This window comes from Haematobia irritans, chromosome 1, assembly GCF_050003625.1.
Source record: "Haematobia irritans isolate KBUSLIRL chromosome 1, ASM5000362v1, whole genome shotgun sequence".
NCBI lineage: Eukaryota > Metazoa > Arthropoda > Insecta > Diptera > Muscidae > Haematobia > Haematobia irritans.
The window spans coordinates 104798557-104822443 of NC_134397.1; the positions used below are offsets into that span (position 1 = coordinate 104798557).

At 34.4% G+C, this 23887-nt stretch overlaps 1 protein-coding gene across 1 annotated transcript; it reads right to left on the minus strand.

The window, feature by feature from the left end:
* Positions 1–5638: 5638 nt before the first annotated feature.
* Positions 5639–6256, minus strand: LOC142230225 (uncharacterized). Its single transcript, XM_075300870.1, has one exon. The coding sequence runs from the start codon at positions 6254–6256 to the stop codon at positions 5639–5641; it is 618 nt and encodes a 205-aa protein (XP_075156985.1).
* Between the last annotated feature and the right edge of the window lie 17631 nt (positions 6257–23887).

Below are 23887 nucleotides of genomic sequence, written 5' to 3' on the forward strand. Positions count from 1 at the left end.
GTGTGTCCAATAGTACCTCCAGCGTCTCCTCACTGGACGTTGTCCAATTGCCCTCCGATGTTTTAATGAAACCTGGAGCGGAGTTGGTGGATACTAGAACCTTCCGTAGTCTGGAAGCCTCGGACGTATTCTCAATGCTGCTGCAGTAAGCATTCCAAGAGTTATGCTGAGCCTTTCTCAGTTCTCGCTTGTATCCTCTCAGATTCTTCTTGTAAGCGTCCCAGTCCTCAGGGGCTCTGGTGGACTTTGCCTTGTTAAAGAGCTTCCTGCAGGATTTCCTCATATTACTTAATTCCGTAGACCACCATGGTGGTCGATGTTTCCCCCTTGGCTTTCCTCTAGGGCATGCAGCTTTCAGTGAGATGTTGAAGGCCTTAGTAATCCACTCCACTGCGTGTTCGATATCTTGTACATTTCTCATATTTGTCTCTGTTATTTCCGGTATCATCATATTGAACGATTCCCTATACCTATTCCAGTCAGCTTTCCTAACATTTGGCGGAAATATGATCTTGGTGATATGAACATCAAATTTGAAACTGATGTAGCGATGATCTGAGAAGCTGTGTTCACTTAAAACCTGCCAATCAGATATCATTTCATTCAGTTCTTGCGAGGCCAAGGTGATGTCCAAAACCTCTTGCCTGTTTTTAGTGACAAAGGTTGGGACATCTCCCTTGTTGCAAACTACCAGATTAGTACGCAAAATAAACTCTATTAGCGACTCTCCCCTTGCATTAGTATCACTACTTCCCCATATACTATGATGTGCATTCGCATCGCATCCCATAATGAGTTTCGTCTTTGTTTTCAGTGACTCCTCCACTAAGGTTTTAACGGCATATGGAGGCATCTCCCTGTCATGTCCCATGTAGACCGAAGATACCCAATATTTGCATTTGGCTATTTCTAAACTTGCAACGACAGTGTCTGTATTGCACATTGAAGGAAGCAGAAACAAGTTGAGCTCGTTTTTAGCAATTATACAGTCTCGATTTACATCATTACCAGTATACTGCAATAGTTTGAACCCCGGAGTACTTAATTCACATATTTTGTTTTTATAAACATATGGTTCTTGAATAAGAACTATATCTATGTCCCCTTTCATCAGGAGAACTTTTAAGGCAGCACATGCAGCCTTACAATGATGAAGATTTATCTGGGGGATCCGTAGGACCATCGAGATTTTCAACAACCGTCACATCAGCCGCTTCAATCGAGTCATCAAGAATGTCCTCTTCAGAGATATCGGTGACTCTCGCAATAACCATAGGTTCAACTTTGGTGAGTTCTGAGGCAGTAGAAGCCTCCTCACGCATACGGTATCTATCCATGTCTTCAAATGTCTTGGTATCCCCCTCGACTTCGCAAGAGGATCCGCTTACTTCTGATTCAGACAGAGGCTTGTCCATTTCTGAATCCTTTAGCTGATCGTATTTATACACCTTCATTTGGATATAATGAAAGCCATAACATACACGGCCCTGGGACTTTGCTAGATGTGGCAAAGACTGAGTGTTCAATATAAACACTGCATGCCGTCTTGGCCCATCCACTTCATCCAAACGGCCAACCTTCCAATCAGCTGTTGGAAGATCTGGATTGCATTGTTTCAGTCTATTTAAAATAGATTCAGGGTCAGGAGGGTTTGCAGGTATCCACGCATGTGCTCTTGGTCTAGCCGGTATGTCTTTCTTCTCGACTAACTCTAGAGCAGCTCCTTCCCAAACTTCACCAATTAGTATCAGAGCAGCTTTAAAACATTCTATAGACCTCTGGTCCTCAAATGCGACTAGCTTGATACCAACCAGCCTCTTGGTGTCGAGGATCTGGGCCGGGAAACTTTTCCAGCACCTGTGAGTAGACGCCAGACAAAGCATTCTCAATTTCCCCCCATTTTTGCTTTGGAACCATACCGTCCAATGCTCCTTTATTTATGATAGCCATCACGAGGCTGTATTTAGCAACTGAGGCAAACGATCGTTGATCCCTTTTGGAGGATGGCAGCTCATCCGGTGATCGTTCCCTTTTTCCAGCCTCAAGAATTCCTTGAGCCCATTTTAAGGAATCGCTTTGTTTAGCCGACAACGTGCTTGGGTCGACTGATCCTAATTTCTTTAGGATAAACAAAGCATTTCTGCGTTCTTTGAATCTCTTTCGTGAGGGATTACCTCCTTTTGATGCCGTTACCTTGGAAAAGGTCCGACTTGTCAAATTGTCGCCACCTGTCGACCCGTCTACAGGTCGACTAATTGGGCCTAACTCTTGGTCATTGCCCAAATTTATAACTCCAGTCGATACCCGTCCACTGGGCCCTGAAGTTAGCAACCCAGTGGATGTCTTTGAATTTCTCTGCATGGTGGCCTAATATCCCACCACACTTGAAATTCGTAGTAGGTACTTATTACGATGATTTTATCCGCTATTAAAAAAACACGTCCGTTCCGTTCGACGGTTGAAACTCCCTCAACTCATAACGATATATTAGTTCCGTTTTATGTAATCTCTTTGTTCACAAACATACCGGTTTATACACCGAAAAAAAAGTTTACTATTTTTTATGAAAAATTAACTAACCCATAGTAAGAATGACCATGATTTGGCGCCAAAGATTGCATCGCATTTTAGTTCATTATTACTACGCTGTGCTATCCGGAAAATTGAACAATTTTTTTTGGGAAACCTGTATTAAGAAATTGGTTTGAAATAAACTGTTGGTCAGTATATTTTTCAAAAAAGTAGAGAAATTGAGGAATCAAAGGTACAACAAGCCTGTATACAACTAAGAAATTTTTCGTACAAAACAAGTCAATTTTCTATAACCACCAGTATTTTATTTCAAAAAATTATTATTATATTACACAAAACTACGGCTTATGATATACAATAAAGGAAATATTTTTATTCGTACGTTGGATGCAGTTACTTGTCGGTAGTTAGTAATTGATTCTTCAAAAGAGTAATATTCTATGTTATATGTTATATTCTGTGTTATTAGGACTACACTAATTAATTTAAAATGCCATGTTTTCTATCCATATGAAAGATATATGTGGCATAAGTAATTCGTCAACCCAATTTGACACATTTCCTCTAGCCAGAATGGAAGCCTTCAATTGCCGATGGAATCTTTCAATCATTCCATTTGATTGTGGATGGTAAGCTGTTGTCCTAATCCTCTCAATGCCCAGAAAATCGGAAAGTTCCCTAAATACCGCTGATGTGAATTGTGTCCCCTGATCCGTCGTTATCTTCAATGGAACACCAAATCGCGGTATATATTCTCGCAAAAATGTCGACGCGATGGTCTTCGCCGATATATCTTTTATGGGATATACTTCGGGCCATCTAGTAGCTCTGTCGATTATTGTGAGTAGATACCTGTTTCCTTTTGAAATCGGCAGAGGTCCGACTATATCCATATTTAAATGCTCAAATCTTCCATTGGGTATGTCGATTTTTTGTACCTCTGACCTCGTGTGTCGATTTATTTTGGATTTTTGGCATTCTATACATTCTATGACCCATCTATTAATATCTTTATTCATTTATGGCCAAAAGTATCGTGAAACCACTAACTTCCTAGAAGCTCTTGTCCCTGGATGTGCAAGACTATGAAGACGCTCAAAAACTGATCTTCTAAGACTATTTGGTACGAAAGGTCGTTTTTTCTTTCAGACTCCACAAACCATATACTAACATTATGTATCGGTAAATACTCTCTTACAAAATTGTACTGCCCACTATTGCTATCGAGCAACACCTTCAGTTCGTCATCGACCTCTTGCTCCCTGGCCAGTTTCACAAAATTTATTGAGGGCTCATTTAAGATACCGATCTCCGGGGTCCTTGAGAGTGTATCAGCAACAATATTTGCGTCTCCTTTAATATATCGTATGTCGTCTGTGCGATATATTCAAGATGTCGCGTTTGTCTAGGACTTCTCTCCGTTTGAGAATTCAACACGTTAGTTAGAGGTTTATGATCCGTAAATATTGTAAATTGCCTACCCTCTAGAATATGTCGAAAATGTTTAATATTCAAGTAGATGGCTAACAATTCCTTGTCGAACGAACTGTATTTTCTCTCTGCTCCCGAAAGTTTTTTCGAATAAAAAGCTACAGGTTCATTGACATCGTCTATTCTTTGCTCCAAAACTCCGCCAACAGCTATATTGGAAGCATCAACAGTCAATGAAAATTTTGTTTTGGATTTATATGATTTAGTAGTATATCAGAACTAAATATTTCCTTAATATGCTTGAATGATTCCACAGCTTCTGTCGTCCACCTTAAGTCTTTTTCTTTATTTTTTATAGCATAATTTACTATCTTATGTAGTGGATCCAACATTGTGGCAGCTCGACGGATGTGTTTGTGATAAAAATTAACCATTCCTATAAACTTCTGTAAGTGTTTCACACTCTTTGGTCTCTCAAAGTTCATTATTGCCTCTACCTTTTCGATGGTTGGTCTTATCCCACTTGATGATATGTTGTATCCCAAAAAATCGATATCACTAACCCCGAACACGCATTTACACACTTTTATATTGAGCCCATACTTGTCCAACCTTTCAAATACCGTTCTTAAATGTTTTATGTGTTCTCTTTCATCTTTACTCGCTATTAATACGTCGTCTAGATATACAAATGTGAAATCTAGTCCATCAAATACCTCATTTATAAATCTTTGAAACGTTTGTGCCGCATTCCTGAGCCCGAATGGCATCCTTACAAACTCAAACAATCCGAATGGTGTTGTTATAGCGGTCTTTGGTATCTCACACTCCGCAACTGGTATTTGGTGGTATGCTCTGACTAAGTCAATCTTTGAGAAAATATTCTTTTCGCGTAAATTCATGCTGAGATCGTGAATATGTGGAAGTGGGTAACTATCCGGTATTGTCACACAATTCAGCCTTCTATAATCCCCACAAGGTCTCCAGTCGTTCGGTTCCTTTTTCGGTACCAAGTGAAGTGGGGATGAGGCATAAGAACTGGATGGCCTACATATTCCAGACTTAACTAAAACATCGAATTCGGATTTTGCTATTTTTAGTTTAGTTATATCTAGTCTCCTTGGTTTCGAAAAAGGGAGAGGACCACTAGTTTCAATTCTATGAACCGTAGAATGTTTGACCTCTCTTGTATAGTCAGGTGCAGTGATTATCGATGAAAATTCCTTCAACATCTTAGTTTATTTATTTTCAACCGAAAACAATCTAGGTGATGCAATTTTACTAAATCCCTCTAACGTGTCAATTGAAGTATTGGTTTTTGCGTCTATGAGTTTCTTATTCTTAACATCAACCAGTAAACCAAATTTCGAAAGAAAGTCAGCTCCTATTATAGGCTTTGAAATCTTTGCTATTGTGAATATAAATGGAAATTCCTTTTTAAGACCTAAGTTAACCTTTAAAAGTTTCTGTCCAAAAGTCTTAATGCAGCTACCGTTAGCTGCTGTAAGGATAACGTCTGATTCTTTTTTATAATCTCTAAATTTTGTAAGAGGCAATACAGAAATCTCCGCACCACTGTCAATTAAAAATTTTAGTCTGTTGTCAACATCATTTACAAAAAGGCGACGACTCCTAGTCCGATTTCTGTTATCCGTCGCCGACATAACAGATTTTCTTAGTTTCCCTGTTCACTAAATGCACATGTTTGTTCGCACTTTCGAGCCTTGTCTCCAAAGCGATAATGGTAACGACATAACCATTTGCGATTCGAAGTGCGAGTCCTTTGCTTCTCTCTAAATCCGGATCTGTTACCAAAGCGAATAGATTCAATTTCCTGCTGCACTTGTACCATTCCTAAAGACATTTGGTTCATTTTATCGCACATTGTTTCTGTAGCTTTTACTAAATTTTCCACTACCTTGGACATGTCGTTTTGACTTGGACAACTAGATTCAACTGCATCTACTTCATTGGCTTCGGAAACTTCCCATATCCTGTCGGCTAAGGTTAATAGACTTTCTATATTGCTAATGTTAGAACCTATCAAGGCAATGTTGAGATTCCTCGGCAATTTCTTGAGCCACAAACTTTTCACAAAAGAGACGTCAATGGATGAACCCGCTAGAAGCTTAAGGCTTCTGAAAAAATCTGAAGGTCTGCGATCTCCCAACACGGTATCAGAAAATAGTTTATCTAATCGTTTCTGTTCACTAAGAGTGTAACGCTCAATTAATTTGTTCTTAAGATTGCTGTAACGATCTACAGTCGGCGGGTTACGAATGATATCTATCATAGCTACTATAATTTCTTGTGGCAGAGAAATAATCAGATGTTCATACTTCGTAGAGTCACAAGAAATTATTTTATTAGCAAATAACGCTTCAACGTGGATGAACCAAGCTTCAGGGTGATCCGTCCAAAAGGAAGGTACTTTAATAGATGTTGCAGATACTTCCAATCCATTATTAAGATTAGGGGGGGGCTTTCGTTTAGTGGGTTAGTCATCGTAAAAATAATGTAATGGCGTTTACAATACAATTGATTTTATAAATATTTTTGTAAAAACTACGATGTTATTTAGAGATTTGTTTGCGTAATATACAGTTCAGTAGTTAGACTGTGTGAGTGGTGAAATTTTTAAGTTAAAGAAATTCGATTGCAACTTATCTCGCTATTATTTTGAAGAATTCTAATTTATCTTTGGTTGCCTTCTGGATTTTTTTGTTATTCCAAATGTCTTAATTTACTGCGCAGTTTGATTGTAACCTCAATGTTTATCTAAAATTATCTTTTACACGTCCATGTGGAATCAGACAAGACAGCAGGACAATTGATTCTTCATAATTGCTTGGATCCTCAATGTTCTTTGTATATTCGATAAATTTTATTTGATGCGATTCATTCGTCTTGTGTTAATTGATTCAACTCGATTACGGACTTCACAAACTTGGACTGGCAGGATCGCCAATGTGGGTTTCTTGATATATCAACAAATGTAGATCTCTTACTATATATTATAAAAGCGTAGGATTCGATATAGATTTATCGTTATAAAGTTTTTATTATAATAATTTTAATTATGGAAAATTAATGACAAACAAAACCTAGTACATAAGTATATTAAATTCAAAGCTTCTTTGCTTTTTATGAATTAAAGAATATAAAGTGTTATCTATAAAAGTAATAACTAATAACGCCACTACACTCGCTTCTAGGAAGCAGATTTAAACTTTTCGCTTTCTCAGCTTTTTTTCTTCATATGCTATCAAAGTCCTTTAAAAACGAGTTAACGGCAACTTTATTTTCCAAATTGGGACACGACTTCCAGTAGAAATTATGCTATGTTTGAAGTAAAAACTTCTTTAAAATAAAGTTTTGAAAAACATGTCCTATATATGAACGATTTTTTGCTTTGTAGTCAAGATGCAAAAAGACAACAAATTTAATGACAATTTCATTAAATTTAAAGAATTGTTCTGAATTATTAAAGTCAAGTTGACCTTAGTCTATAAATTTTGTCTTTCATGTTAAGATACCCATTTTTAAGTCCCTTAATTATAAGGACAATACGACTTCATTGAAAAGTTTATCGACTTTTGGACAAGGAAAATAACTTTATTTAAGAGAAATGCGTCTTCTATGCTAAGTAAAATTTGTATTCGTATTTTAAAAACATGAAATCGTTGACCTCACGACAATATTTTTTTCAGTGTAAGTTCGTGTTTAGCGGCTAAAATCGCAATTTTCATGATAAGTTTTCTTTAATAATCCATTACAAAAAAAAATAATCTATAAAAAACTTGCTTTAGGCTATTCTCCATCAAATTATATTTAAATTTGTATCGAAGACGTATAATTTTATACTTTTCTTAGTGATTTAGTTTTAATTTTAGCGGCTAAACTCGAATTTAGTATTCACCTGTAGGAATTGCTGTAACATAAAAAAATAGATTCAAAAAAATGATTGCATCTCCAACTGTGATCCAGATGCAGAATAATTATAGATCATCTTATTACCACTCATGTTGTATATTTTTTATGTAAATCAATTAAAAATCCGCATTAATTTTAAACTATTAACAGAAATATACAGTTCTTTAATCTGTTCTTTGTTTTTGAGTTATTTATTTTTTGTCAACAAAAAGCGTTTTTGATTTCTGTAACATCACATCTTAGTTTCTAAAATGTTTCGATATAAATGTATTTTCATTAAGATTAGCGTAGCTAGACAATTTTCCTAGGGGGGGGGGGGGGGCTATAGCCCCCCTAGCTAAAACTTTATAGATGGAACTTATAGGTTCAACTAATGTTTTATTTCATAAAATTGAATAAAAAAAAATAGACATCAAAATAACTCGACAATCAATTTATAATAAAGCAACTAAAAGTACCCTACGGGAAATTGGTGCAAATTGCCACTGACGGACCTATCGCAGAACTGGTACCTGTGCTCCAGTTAGTTGCAATTTTCACATTTAGTGAAATAAAATTATCAGAATAACGTTTTGTTCGACATATTTCAAAAGTTTTTTTTCATTTCGGGTTCGATTAGGAGCCCAAATTGAAAGAGATTTCTAATAGTTTGTCCGAGACTGGTTCCTGAGGACCTGTTTATGGGTTGCTCCTGCTAAATTGTCACAGGACGTGTCCTTTGGGATGAGTCGAAGACGCGTCCTAAAATGTAAGTTTACTCCGTCAATGACAAACCCATGTTAAAGTGGACGGTCCCTTACATACATTTCGATCAGAACTGGGACTGGTCCATACACACCAGGGACTAGTCCTGTACCAGTTCTGTGGTTGATCCATTTCCCGTAGGGTAGTTCCACACTTTTCTCAGCAAAAAATTGGGAGTTGTTCTAAAGGCACAACTTTAAAAGCACTTAAATAAAATGGTACTAATTCTCAAATTTTGCCACAAAAATGCTAAATCCATTATAGAAAAATCGATAATATTTGAAAAAACGTTTCAAACAAGCGTTAGAATGCATTAAAAATCATAAAAAAGTATAAAAATTATTTATTTGGGAAAATATCACAAACTTTTGAATTAACATTCAAAACACTGAATTCAGATCACACCTTAAGAAGTGATGCAAATTCATTGCAACGGTTGTTGAAACGGTGGACATTCCTTCTATAACAAGTTCATATTACATTCATCGCTTCTCCGCCAATTTTGTACCACTTCCAGACCCAAAAAGAACATTTTCACTTCTTTTTTGGCGACGCTTTTTTGTAGCATTATTAAGATATTAATTTATGAAAGAATAGTTTTAATATCAATTACTATTTTTTATTCAACTAAATCATAAGTTAAACCACAGCTTTATTTCATAAATATCAGACTTCTACCACAACCCAAGTAATTCGATTGTGCATGAAAGTCTTTTTTTTATTATTTTCATCTATGGAATAAACCCTTACAGACTAACAGTAATATATTACATTATATACATATCGTTTGTTAATATATCAAGTATTTAATAATAATGTTATCTTTTTCTTTACATTGTATTTCTCTTCTGACAAATCAAGATAATAATAAAATTTATTGAATTCATTACAAAGACGGCGAAGTGGATCGTTGTTTTCAAAGTTCGTTCGAAAGTATTCAATGTGGAGCAGTTCAAAGTTGCGGGTAGGTCTAAAGGGTACATTGAATGATATGCTGTTAATAAGGAAGTCAGATTTAAATCTTCCGTTAATTAAATCAACCGTAAAACAGATATTCAGCATGGTACGTCTACTTTTCAGTGTAGGTAATTTGATGAGCGATAGTCTTTCTTTGTAAGACGGCAAGGTTTGAGGCGTCCAGTTATTCCGACGTAAACAAAACAGTAAAAATTGTTTCTGAAGGGATTCAATACGATTGCAATGAATTTGGTACTATGGGTCCCAAATTACAGATCCATATTCCAGGATAGGACGCACAAGTGAAGTATATAAGTTTCTTGTAACAAATGGGTCAGAAAATTCCTTACTCCAGCGCTTGACAAATCCAAATGATCCATAGGCCTTATTTACAGTCATAGAAATGTGAGATCTAAAATTTAGCCTGCGATCCAAAAGTATTCCAAGATCTTTAAAGAATTCAACAGTTTCAAGCGTTGTGCCATTCAAGTTATAATTCGTGTCGATATAATTTAATCTATAAAAAGAGATATGCTGCATTTCCTTATGTTCAGTTCCATCATATTTGATGAGCACCATCTGTACATGCTATTCAGATCAGATTGGAGTAAGGATTGGTCATCACTAATAACCTTTATAATTTTAACATCGTCAGCATACATGAGAGTGTAACCATATTTAATGGCTGATGGAAGGTCATTTATAAATAAGCAGAACAATAGAGGGCCAAGATGACTACCTTGTGGAACACCAGAAGGCACATGTATTGATTTTGAAATAATGTTATCAAATACTACAAATTGTGTACGATTCTTTAGATAACTTTCAAACCATGATACCATTAATTCACTGAAGCCCATGCGAATGCAGTTTGTACAGTAAAAGTGAATGGTTTACTTTGTCAAACGCCTTACTAAAATCAGTATAAATGACATCAGTCTGTAAACGATCTCTAAAGCCTTCATTAACCATTGTAGTCAATTCCAAGATATTTGTTATGGTCGAACAAGATTTACGGAAGCCGTGTTGTTTAGGCGATATAAGAGAGGAGACTTGATGATTCAAAATATCAGAAATAATTTTTTCCAACAGTTTTGGAATAGCACTTAATTTAGCAATGTTTTTGTTCTCGCACCACAAATTTCATTTTTGGAAAATGTATTTCTGCTTTTTATGTGTGTTTGTTGTTCTTTTTGTGAACATGACTCGCTTTGTTTGGCCATAGAACAACAACGAAATAGCCAAACGCACGTGTGTAAATGAAATGGAAATGGAAATGAAATGCGAAAAGAACCTGCCTAATTTAGCGATGGAGGCAATAAAGAGATATTTCCAAACGTGCATATTTTAAAAATTTTGGTCACTTTGCCAGTTACTCAGGGATGGAAAATACAATTTTTAAGAAAGTACAAAAAAGGTATTTTTTGATCGGAAAGGTACTTGTTACTAAATTTCAACAAAAATTTCACTTGAATATTATTGTCAAGAGACTGAATTTTAAAGAAAATAAAATTTGGACAAAATTTTCTATATAAATAAAATTTTGCAAAAATTTTCTATAGAAATAAAATTTTCCATTCGTTTTGTTTTGTTATTGTTGGTTTTGATCTTTAAGCATTGTTGTTTTTTTGTTGCAGCTTAAAACCATACATTGACTAAACTACAAGTGTAGCTTAACCAACAGAGGTAAAGAATGTTTGTCAAATTTATTTGGGCAAAGACCTATAGACTGCAAGATGGTTGGATGGTTTCGGAATTACCACATTCCTTATCAGCATCCCCTATTTGCAGCAAAACTATCAACCAATTATCAGAATAAATTCAGGCAGTTCAATAAACCCAACAATGAACCACACTTGAACCCTCCGAAAAAAGGTTTTGTATGATAGCCGGCTTATGCCGAAATAATTTTGCAAAAAAAATTCTATAGAAAAAAATTTTGCAAAATTTTTTCTATAGAAATAAAATTTTGCAAAAATTTTCTATAGAAATAAAATTTTTAAAAAATTTTCAATTGAAATAAAATTTTAGCAAAATTTTCTATAAAAATAAAATTTTGCAAAAATTCTATACCGAAATAAAAAATCGATAATATAGAATCGCATTCTTTTTTCGACTAAAACATTCTTGAAGTTCAATAAAATCCTGTTTTTGACTATGTCTTTTACAAAATCGAGATTTTCTTCCCACATGAACATGTCTGTTTTGCCATATTTGTAAAAGACTATTAGTAAATAAGGTTGATAAAGACTTTCTCAAAATATTAAAATATTTACTAAAATCAGTATAAATGACATCAGTCTGTAAACGATCTCTAAAGCCTTCATTAACCATTGTAGTCAATTCCAAGATATTTGTTATGGTCGAACAAGATTTACGGAAGCCGTGTTGTTTAGGCGATATAAGAGAGGAGACTTGATGATTCAAAATATCAGAAATAATTTTTTCCAACAGTTTTGGAATAGCACTTAATTTAGCAATGTTTTTGTTCTCGCACCACAAATTTCATTTTTGGAAAATGTATTTCTGCTTTTTATGTGTGTTTGTTGTTCTTTTTGTGAACATGACTCGCTTTGTTTGGCCATAGAACAACAACGAAATAGCCAAACGCACGTGTGTAAATGAAATGGAAATGGAAATGAAATGCGAAAAGAACCTGCCTAATTTAGCGATGGAGGCAATAAAGAGATATTTCCAAACGTGCATATTTTAAAAATTTTGGTCACTTTGCCAGTTACTCAGGGATGGAAAATACAATTTTTAAGAAAGTACAAAAAAGGTATTTTTTGATCGGAAAGGTACTTGTTACTAAATTTCAACAAAAATTTCACTTGAATATTATTGTCAAGAGACTGAATTTTAAAGAAAATAAAATTTGGACAAAATTTTCTATATAAATAAAATTTTGCAAAAATTTTCTATAGAAATAAAATTTTCCATTCGTTTTGTTTTGTTATTGTTGGTTTTGATCTTTAAGCATTGTTGTTTTTTTGTTGCAGCTTAAAACCATACATTGACTAAACTACAAGTGTAGCTTAACCAACAGAGGTAAAGAATGTTTGTCAAATTTATTTGGGCAAAGACCTATAGACTGCAAGATGGTTGGATGGTTTCGGAATTACCACATTCCTTATCAGCATCCCCTATTTGCAGCAAAACTATCAACCAATTATCAGAATAAATTCAGGCAGTTCAATAAACCCAACAATGAACCACACTTGAACCCTCCGAAAAAAGGTTTTGTATGATAGCCGGCTTATGCCGAAATAATTTTGCAAAAAAAATTCTATAGAAAAAAATTTTGCAAAATTTTTTCTATAGAAATAAAATTTTGCAAAAATTTTCTATAGAAATAAAATTTTTAAAAAATTTTCAATTGAAATAAAATTTTAGCAAAATTTTCTATAAAAATAAAATTTTGCAAAAATTCTATACCGAAATAAAAAATCGATAATATAGAATCGCATTCTTTTTTCGACTAAAACATTCTTGAAGTTCAATAAAATCCTGTTTTTGACTATGTCTTTTACAAAATCGAGATTTTCTTCCCACATGAACATGTCTGTTTTGCCATATTTGTAAAAGACTATTAGTAAATAAGGTTGATAAAGACTTTCTCAAAATATTAAAATATTTTGTCAAAGCTATTGTACCATAAATCTGATATCGACTCAAAAATGTCTACACAAAAGGTACTAAATCATTCGCGGTGGTACTACGGTACTGACCGGGGTGAAAGAGGTTTGAAAAAAGTACTATAGTACTGCATTTTCTATCCCTGCAGTTATTACGTGCTCATCCGAACGTTCATTTTCAACAATGAAGAGATTAAAGACGTATCTTAGAAATTCGACTAGCGAGAGTAGACTCAAAGGATTGGCATTAATGTCGGTTCATCGCCGAATAAATGTGCCGACTGAAGAAGTCATTGATTTATTTGCTGCCCAAAAAGCCCGTCGGCTCAATTTAATATTACAACAAGTATATGCAGCACTAAGTTCGGCCGGGCCGAATCTTAAATACCCACCACCATGAACCAAATATTAGGGTTTCCTTTGAAATTTCAGGAGGGCTTGAGGACTTGAGGATATTCCCGAAGATAAATTTAAAGATTTCACCTATGAGGACTATATCAGATTCTGGATTTATAAGAACCATTTTTGAACCATTTTAGAGGAATCATTAACATCTCTTGTAAGTATGCAAGAAAATTATAAAATAGTCTTGATTTGAAATCTTAAATCTGTAGAAGTAAAATCTGGAAATTTTACATTGAGTTTCAAGCAATTTTCATGATCAGTGCGCCTTCTACACCCTCAAGAAGTGAAGTCGGTCTATATGGAGGCATTACCAAATGGATCGATAAAAACTTAATCCGATACACGTTTTTGTGAGCCTAAAATACCAGAATATTTACAATTTCAGGCAAATCAGATAAAAACTACGGTTTCTAGAAACCCTAGGAGTTAAATCGGGAGATCGTTCTTATGGGGGCTATACTAAAATATGGACCGATACTCACCGTTTTCGGCACACCTCTTTATGACCCGAAAATACCTCTAGATTTCCAATTTCAGGCAAATAGGATAAAAACTTCGGATTCTAGAAGCCCAATAAGTAAAATCTTGAAATCGGTCTATATGGGGGCTATACCAAAATATGGACCGATACTCACCATTTTGGGCACACCTCTTTATGGTCCTATAATACCTCTAGATTTCCAATTTCAGACAAATTGGATAAAGACTACGGTTTCTATAAGCCCAAGACCCCAATTCGGGAGGTCGTTTTATATGGGGACCATACCAAAACATGGACCGATACTCACAATTTTTGGCACACGTATTTGTGGTCCTACAATACCTCTAGATTTCCAATTTCAGGTAAATTGAATAAAAACTGCGGTTTCTATAATCCCAAGAAGTAAAATCGGGAGATCGGTCTATATGGCGGCTATACCAAAATATGGATTGATACTCACCATTTTTGGCACACCTCTTTATGGTCATAAAATACCTCTAGGTTTCAAATTTCAGGCAAATTGGATAAAAACTACGATTTCTATAAGCCCAAGACCCCAAATCGGGAGGTCGGTTTATATGGGGACTATATCAAAACCTGGACCGATATAGCCCTTCTTCGAACTTGACCTGCCTGCAGACAAAAGACGAGTTTGTGCAAAATTTCAGTACGATTGCTTCTTTATTGAAGACTGTAGCGTGATTACAACAGACAGGCAGACCGACAGACAGACGGACATCGTTTATCGTCTTAGAATTTCTCCCTGATCAAGAATATATATATATATATATATATATATATATATATATATATATATATATATATATATATATATATATATATATATATATATATATATATATATATATATATATATATATATATATATATATATATATATATATATATATATATATATATATATATATATATATATATATATATATATATATATATATATATATATATATATATATATATATATATATATATATATATTTATATATATATATATATATATATATAAGTTATGATGGTTGGGTCTTTGAATAGAAAAAAATAATTTCTTGGAGTCGCCTGGACTCTTTCAATTTCCCAACCAAAAAAATAAAAAACTTTTTACTTTAGTTGACGACGCGTCGAGCGCCGGACTACTCATTTATTGGATGAATAAAAATGAAGTGTACTTAGCTACAGTTCATTACTTAAAACTATGGCTTACAAATATTAATCAAAATGCTTATTAATTAATTTTACATTTTTTACTTTATTTCTTGTTAAATCGAACTCTGCAGTATTAATACAAAAAAAATGAAATATTGCAAATGGCTTTGTTTGCATTTTCCTATGAATTTGGGTTATCGACTTGATTTTATTATTAATTCAAATTTTACTGACAATGTGGAATTGAATTCGGAAAGAAATGAAAAAAGGGTTCGAATTACAAGTTAGTGAACCTTTATTGTGTCAATGCACTTGCAGCTACTGTATTTGCATTTCAAAATGCAAACAAAGTACTTTTTCTTTTGGTATTAATAACCTATGTGCCGTTAACTCTTCCCCCTTTAAAAACGATTGTCCTCAATCGTTAAAAATAAGGTAAGTCATCAATTTTGTGGGGTCTCGACTCATGTGATTTAGGCTGAGCAATTGTCTGCATTGCGCCAACACTTGGGGCTACTGAGTGAACAACTATTTTCTTTCCTTTCCTTGCAAGAAATATGACTAGTACCGAAATTAAAGGCAACAGAGTAAATGAAGAAAAAGCAGTATATTTTACGACTACAGAATCAGACTTAAGTTTATTTATAATTTTGGTGTTATTTATGTGCAAGTAATTGAGCATTTCCAATGATAGTAAGCTAACGAATTCATCTTCAACAGGTGCTTGTTGCATTACTGGGGGTGAAACTTCCAGATGGGGAGCTTCCAAATTCCTGTATAATTTGTTGTTAATTTTTAGAGTTACATTACGAAACTTTATCAAATATGTTCCATTAATGGTTTTATTATTTATGCTGCCGGTAAAATCATTAAGAAATATTACACCTGGGGAAATGATTTCTACTTGAAGTATGTGGTAACCATAGGAAATTGGACAAGATGAATTCGTTCCACTAAGAAGTGGTGAAATACATGTGTCGTTGGATATGTCAACGATTTGCTCATTTTTACATATAGTAAAGTTGTTTATTACAGGGCATTTCTTTAGTAAACCGAATATTTTGTGATTATTTTTCATGATCGTATTAAATTTAACATTTATAATTTTACCATTTCTTTTAACCGCTTTGATATCATAAATTTCATATGTTTCTTTACTGGTCAATGGAATTACAATTACATACAAAATTTTTCCTTGATTATACAATACTTTTATGTCTGCAAATTCGAGCGCTTCCTCCGTGGATGAAAATGAAAATTCGTCTTCTGCTATGTTTTTTAATACTACTTTTATTTCTTCTTTATTAAGAAGAACTGAGTTTATTATATTCTGCTTTGCCCATTGTATGGCATATTTTATATTCATCAGTTCTTCTTTTACAAAACGTAGTTTTATTTGCACGCTGATTGCAATTTCATTTGTAAAGTCGCTAGACTTTTTTATAGCATTATTAATCTGGTTTGTTATGTTTGTGAGTTTATTCAATCTTTTAGAGAACATTTCATTTATGATTACTTGTTTATTATTATTTATTACAGATTTATTTAGTATTTCCGTTATAGCTTCAAGATCGTCGTGATCAGGAGATCCGGCGATGTATTTCCAAGCGGTTCCTAATATATTAATGGCTCTCTTACTTCTAATGTACTCCTTAGGTTCTAGGGATTCTAGGATGTTGTTAATTTGATACAATTCATGGTTAAGTAATGAAAGGAATGGGTTCGATTTGGGAATAGAGTGTTCTATCTGGGATCTTATTTCGTCCAAAAAATTTTTATATCTGTCCAACTCGATGATATGAAGGACCTTAACTGAACCGTCCTGAATTTTTCCATGCCCGTTGTTGATAGTTACGAGGTGGGATAGGGTATGATTCATAATTTTCAGTTCATTTGCGGAGGTAGAATGGAGAATTAGGAGGATTCTGTAAGGGGAAAAAGATAGGGTAAGGAGGGATGGAGTAGGGTAAGGTTAAGTTTTTATATTGGTCTTGTGGACAACCCTTCCTGATTCTGTGGTAACTGAATTGGAATTATTTTCTTTTACAACTTCTCTTTTGAATTTTGGTGACAATTTCGTCCCTAAACGCTTATTGACTTTTACATAAATGACATCGCCTGGTTTATATTGCTTAATTGGTTCACGATTTTTATTATGATTTTTTAGGTCAATTGCTTGTTTGTCTTTTAGTCTTTGTATGTTATCTTGTCGAGCCTTTTCATACGTCTCGGGGTCTGTACTAACTCTTCGACCAAAGAATACTTCAAGTGGCCTTTGACCTGTTGTGCTATGAATTGTGTAGTTATATTCGTAAATCGCTCTGTCCAGTAGTTCTATGAATGTGTTGTTTGTACGTTCACTTTTCAAGCATCGCATGATTTCTGTCAGGGTAGAATGAAAACGTTCGACCTGGCCATTCACTGTACTGGCGTACGGTGGGGCTCTATAAATTTTTATTCCTAACTGGTCTTGTAACATAAAGGTTATCGTTGCTGAGTTTAGCGATGGTTCGTTGTCAAATACAACCATTTTTGGGACGCCGTACGAGAAAATGAGTTTTCTTAAGGGCTCTTTAATGTCCTCAATTGCTCTGGATTTAATCAGCTTACCTTGGGCGTATTTTGAGAACTTATCTATGGTCGTAAGGACAAGTTGTTTCTCAGTCCTGTAAATGTCAATATGGATAATTTCTCCGGGGTATGTCGGTATTGGAGTTTCTTTTAATTCAGGTTTCGGCGGGTGCCTATCATACTTATTTTCTTTACATACTGTACATTGTTTAACTATGTTATTAATTTTTTTGTTCATGCTGGGAAAATAAAATCTTTCCAGAATTTGTGCCCTGTTCTCTTTGCTGTTTCTGTGGGCTCTCGTATGTGTGCTAATAATTATTTCCTCTTGTCGCTGTTCGTTTTTTACATCTTCGACTTGGAGATTCGTGAATCTAATACGATATTTCGCAAAGTGAAGTGGGTAAATTTCTTGAATTTTTCCCATTAATGCTTCTGGAGCCTTAATGCCATTTATTACTGATGGGTTTAGATATTTTTTCAGGGTTGAAACTATTTGATTTGCGCTGTACTCTGTTTCTGATATAGAGTGTCTGTGTACAGTCGGAAACACGATTTCGAATTTGTATGGAGCTGTTAGGTTTGAATCGAAAATAATTTGATTTTTAAAGACATTTATTGGAGCTTCGACACTATAAATGAGGTTGTGTGATGAGCTATCATCACTATGTGTCATTTCAGACATTGAATTGATGGGCGATTGCGCTGGCAATCTCGAGAGGGCGTCAGCTACAACATTACTTTTCCCTGGTTTGTAGAACAATTCATAGTCGTATTCCTCTAGGATAGCTTTCCATCGCTTCATCTTGTTGTTATTGTTTTTATTACTTAAAGCGTAGGTGAGAGGTTGATGGTCAGTGAAAATTTTGACCTTAGCTGCACCATATAGAAAATTCCTAAGGGAGTTAAGGGCCCAAATTATGGCGAGCATTTCTTTTTCATTTGCCGCATAATGCTCTTCGGCCTTGCTTAACGTCCGTGATATAAAAGTGATTGGTTTATCCTTTTGTGAGAGAACTGCACCTAGAGCAAACTCTGATGCGTCGGTTGTTAGCTCAAAATGTTCCTCATAGTTCGGATAAGATAGCAATAAATCGCTTGACACTAAAGAATTTTTTAGTTTTTTAAATGCTTCCACTGCTTCCTCGTTAAGTTCTACAGAGACTTTGGAAGATTGCCGTTTTGACACATGACCTTCTTCTCCTCTTAGGAGGGAGGTAAGTGGTTTCGCTAACTTGGCATAGTCCCTTATAAAGCGGCGATAATAGCCGGAAAGGCCTAGAAAAGACCGAAGTTCCTTAAGAGTTCGTGGCTGTGGGAAGTTTGCTATCGCTTCAACTTTTTTTGGGTTAGTTTTAATACCTGCCTGCGATATTACGAATCCTAGAAACTCAACTTCTTGTTTGAAAAAATGACACTTGTCCAATTGAATTTTCATATTGGCGTCTTCTAGGGTCCTAAAAACATTTTCGATATCCCTGATGTGATCTTCTTCGGATTTACTGTAGATGACTATGTCATCGATGTAGACGTAGCATGTTCTGCCTATAAAATCACGAAGGATATCGTCAAGTGCACGCTGAAAGATCGACGGCGCGTTCTTCAGACCGAATGGTAGACGTGTGAATTCGTATTTTCCGTTATTTATTGAAAAAGCTGTCTTTTCGATATCCGTACTTTTGAGCGGGATTTGATGGAATCCGCTTTTAAGATCTAAAACAGAGAAATATTTACTATTTCCCAATTTTGCAAGAACATCCGATATTTCCGGAATGGGATATCTGTCTGAAATTGTAACAGAATTTAATTTCCTGTAATCTATTACCATTCGAAATTGTTTGTTTCCTTGGGAGTCAGGTTTTTTGTCGACAATCCATACAGGAGAATTGTATGGTGATCGTGACGGGCGTATGATTCCGTCATTTAACAATTTTTCAACTTGGCTCTCAACTTCACGTTTTAATGAGGCTGGATAGGGATAGAATTTAGTGTACACGGGGGAGTCAGTTGATGTACGAATTTCTCCTACTACTTTCGTAGTATAGGTAAGTTTCTCGTCTGGTTCCGAGAAAAGTTTGGGAAATTTGATGACCAAATCTTCCATGACTCTTTGCTGATCACTGCTGATTTGTTCGTCTTGCAGCTTAATTGTGTTCACACTTTGGCTCAATAATTGCCTAAGATTAATCTTAGTTTTTTGCCTAATTATCATACAATTTTTGCTAGTGTAGATGACTGCGTCTAAAGCTTTTAAACTATCGTTACCTAAGATTCCGTGAAATGATTTAAGAGTGGGCATTAAGAAAAATTTAAGTTTATCAGTTTGACCGAAAAGATTTATGTAAGTATGGGAATTTATTTGAACATTTCCCGCTACAGATTTCGCGTAGAAAGGAAACTTGTTGGGGATTACTTTTTTAACAAGATTAGGCTGAATATAATTTTTACTTGAACCGGTATCAACAAGAATTTTAAGAATTTCACCGCTCTTCGTTCGACATTCGAAATATGGGAGCGAAGAGCTCGTCATCCTAAAAAATGAATATCGAATAGTTCTCTGTCTAATTCCTCGTCAAATTCTTCGTCCAAATTATCGTCTTGATCCGGGGCAGTATCGTAATATCCTGCTGCCGCTTGATAGTAAGCCTCTTCCTCATCGATTACGTCGTCATGGTAGGCATTATCCTCACGTTCGGTATCAATGTGATAATTTCGTTGCACTTTAAAAGGTTGAATATTTTGCTGAGAAGGTGGATTCATTGGTCGTTTGCCTAAAAACTGTTGTTGGGTCGGCCTATTGGCGTAGTTCACCTGTTGGGAACGAATGCTTCTGTCGACATCCATCGGCACTGGTGGTTTTGGTGCTGTTGGACGCTGTGGTGGTTGTCTTGGTTGCATATTGGGAATTTGATCAACCACATTATTGTTTGGTTTCGCAGTGAATGGGTTTTGGGGGCGAGGGATGTAGGCTAGTTGTGGGAAAAATGGTTGTTTGTTTCTATGTGTATTATTTTTTGGTGGCAAGGAGGTTGGTGGATATTGATAATTTCTCCTTGTGGGTTGGCTATTGAAATTTTGTGCGTGGTTGGTACGAAATTTCTGATTTTCTAGTTTGAGGCATAAGTGGAGTGCCTGAGGAAGATCGGCTGGTTCTCTCATACCAAGCAATCTTGGTAGATCGCCATTAAGACCTCTTATGAAGGTATCGAGTGCCTTACCTCGGTATGTTTGTGTTAGTAAGTCGAGGGCTTCGCCTCCTACGTCAAGACCGCCTAGTTTGTTTAGGATGAGTGACAGATGCGAGTACACAGCTTGATAGAATTCTTGTACTGTCGAGTTTCCTTGAATTAGTCCAGTCATTTGGTATTCAAGTGTCGACACGTCTCTCTTGTCCGCGTAATGTAAGGTCAAGCATTTGGAGATTGCTGACCAATCTAAAGGTGTGTTATAGGATTCTAGGGCAATGTCTGCGTTTCCTACTATCTTATTCCTAATAATGTTAAGAATACCATAATATTTCGGTGTACCTTTAAAGCGTTCATAAATTTTCAAAATTCTATCTACGCTTTTCTTCCAGGAATTGAATTCTCCTGGTTTGCCTGAGAATTCCCTAAGACATTTAACTACGTCTGGTATTTTGTCCAGATCCCCTAAATTTCCTAAGTGCTGTTCATCAATTGTCTGGTCCACAGCATTTGCGTGGAAAGCATTAGGATTCAGTGATGCCTGTAGCATTCTAGGTACCTGACTATTAATGATTTCTGAAATAACCGTCCGAAGTTCACCTAAATTAAATTGTCCGAGAGTATCACCACGAGATAAATTAGGAGGGTTAGGATCGGAGTTCGAGGGTGGGACATTTAGAACCGCAGGTCGTACTAAGGTATTAGGATTCGACATTTTTTAGAATTAAAATTTATTAAATTTTACAAGAGTAAATTAGTCTCTTAGTCTCAACAACAAAAATTAAATATTATTTTCCAAATAAGTGTATTAAAACGCAGCTTTTTGCTTACTTTTGTGCTTTGTTTAAATTTATCACCAAAACTTTATTCACAATTTGTAAGTGACGGATAGTTCATGTTCATTTATAAAGTGAATGTATTTTTTATTAAATTGATAATAAATCCTATGGATTTTTATGTTTCTTTGTTTTTCATATATTAGGGTAAGGAAAAAAAATTTAATTATTAATTTGTTTTAAATAGTAAGTATCAAATACAATTCAATTTTTTTTTTTAAATCCTATGGATTGTGTTCTCTTTTGTTTTTATTATATTTTTGACAATAGGTAGTGAATACAATGTTATTATATTGGTAATTAGATTTTATTTTGTAATATTAGCAAATAATTAATCGATTCGTATTTTTCCTTTAATTTTTTTATATTTGCTTTATTCTTTTTTGTGTTTATTTAAAGTAAACAATTAAATTGATATCAATCCTATGGATTTTACTTTTTCTTTTAATTGCTAAATTTCTGATTTTTTTTCTTTTACAGATTTTTGTTTTTCTTATTCTTTTTTGTGCTTAAAAAAATTTTAATGACTTACAATAGTATTGTTGATGGCTTCATTTCCAGCGTTTCTTTGGTGACTTTTTCCAGCGTTCCGTCTTCTTGGTTGTCCTTTGGGAAACCCACTTTCCGTCTACTTTAGATTTACTGGTTCCTTCTTATCAATGGCTGTTGATTGTTATTTACTCCACTATGTGAATTTTTTAATTTATGTTTGTATTTTTCTTCTCTATGTAAGTCTTTAAGTCTTTATGTTTTTAAGTTTAAGTTTTTTTCTTTTATTATGTGATTTTCTCTCTACTATGTAGATTTTTGTTTTTCTTTATAATGTTTTATGTCCATTTACTTTTGACAAGGTTTTTTTTTTGTTTTTCACATTTATTGTTTGATTTTTTTTTTTTCTCCACTATGTGGATTTTTATTTTTCTTTATTATATTTGACAAAGTTCAACTTGTTTTATTTTCACTTTCACAAGTCTTTCGTTTTCGTCGCGGGTAAAGCGGCTTGTGATTCTACACAACCCTTTTTCCGAAGATACTCGGGGGCCTGACCTTTACAACTTAAATTTATCACGACAGTTTTTTCACGGGATTGTACGCGGTGATCTACGATTTTCACTCGCGACACTTTTTTTATTCGCTCGGGCGCCAGTTATGATGGTTGGGTCTTTGAATAGAAAAAAATAATTTCTTGGAGTCGCCTGGACTCTTTCAATTTCCCAACCAAAAAAATAAAAAACTTTTTACTTTAGTTGACGACGCGTCGAGCGCCGGACTACTCATTTATTGGATGAATAAAAATGAAGTGTACTTAGCTACAGTTCATTACTTAAAACTATGGCTTACAAATATTAATCAAAATGCTTATTAATTAATTTTACATTTTTTACTTTATTTCTTGTTAAATCGAACTCTGCAGTATTAATACAAAAAAAATGAAATATTGCAAATGGCTTTGTTTGCATTTTCCTATGAATTTGGGTTATCGACTTGATTTTATTATTAATTCAAATTTTACTGACAATGTGGAATTGAATTCGGAAAGAAATGAAAAAAGGGTTCGAATTACAAGTTAGTGAACCTTTATTGTGTCAATGCACTTGCAGCTACTGTATTTGCATTTCAAAATGCAAACAAAGTACTTTTTCTTTTGGTATTAATAACCTATGTGCCGTTAACTTATATATATATATATATATATATATATATATATATATATATATATATATATATATATATATATATATATATATATATATATATATATATATATATATATATATATATATATATATATATATATATATATATATATATATATATATATTATATAGTCGGAAATCGATATTTCGATGTGTTACAAACGGAATGACAAACTTATTATACCCCCGTCACCATTCTATGGTGGTGGGTATAAAAATATTGTATACATACCTATGCATAAATAAAATTTTCTACACCTGAGATTATATGAATATTTTTTTTTAAAGTTGAACCCCCCCGAATTAAAATCCTGGC

Excerpts from the sequence above, each read along its gene's own strand:
- LOC142230225 (XM_075300870.1), bottom strand. The coding sequence starts at position 6,256 with ATGATAGATATCATTCGTAACCCGCCGACTGTAGATCGTTACAGCAAT.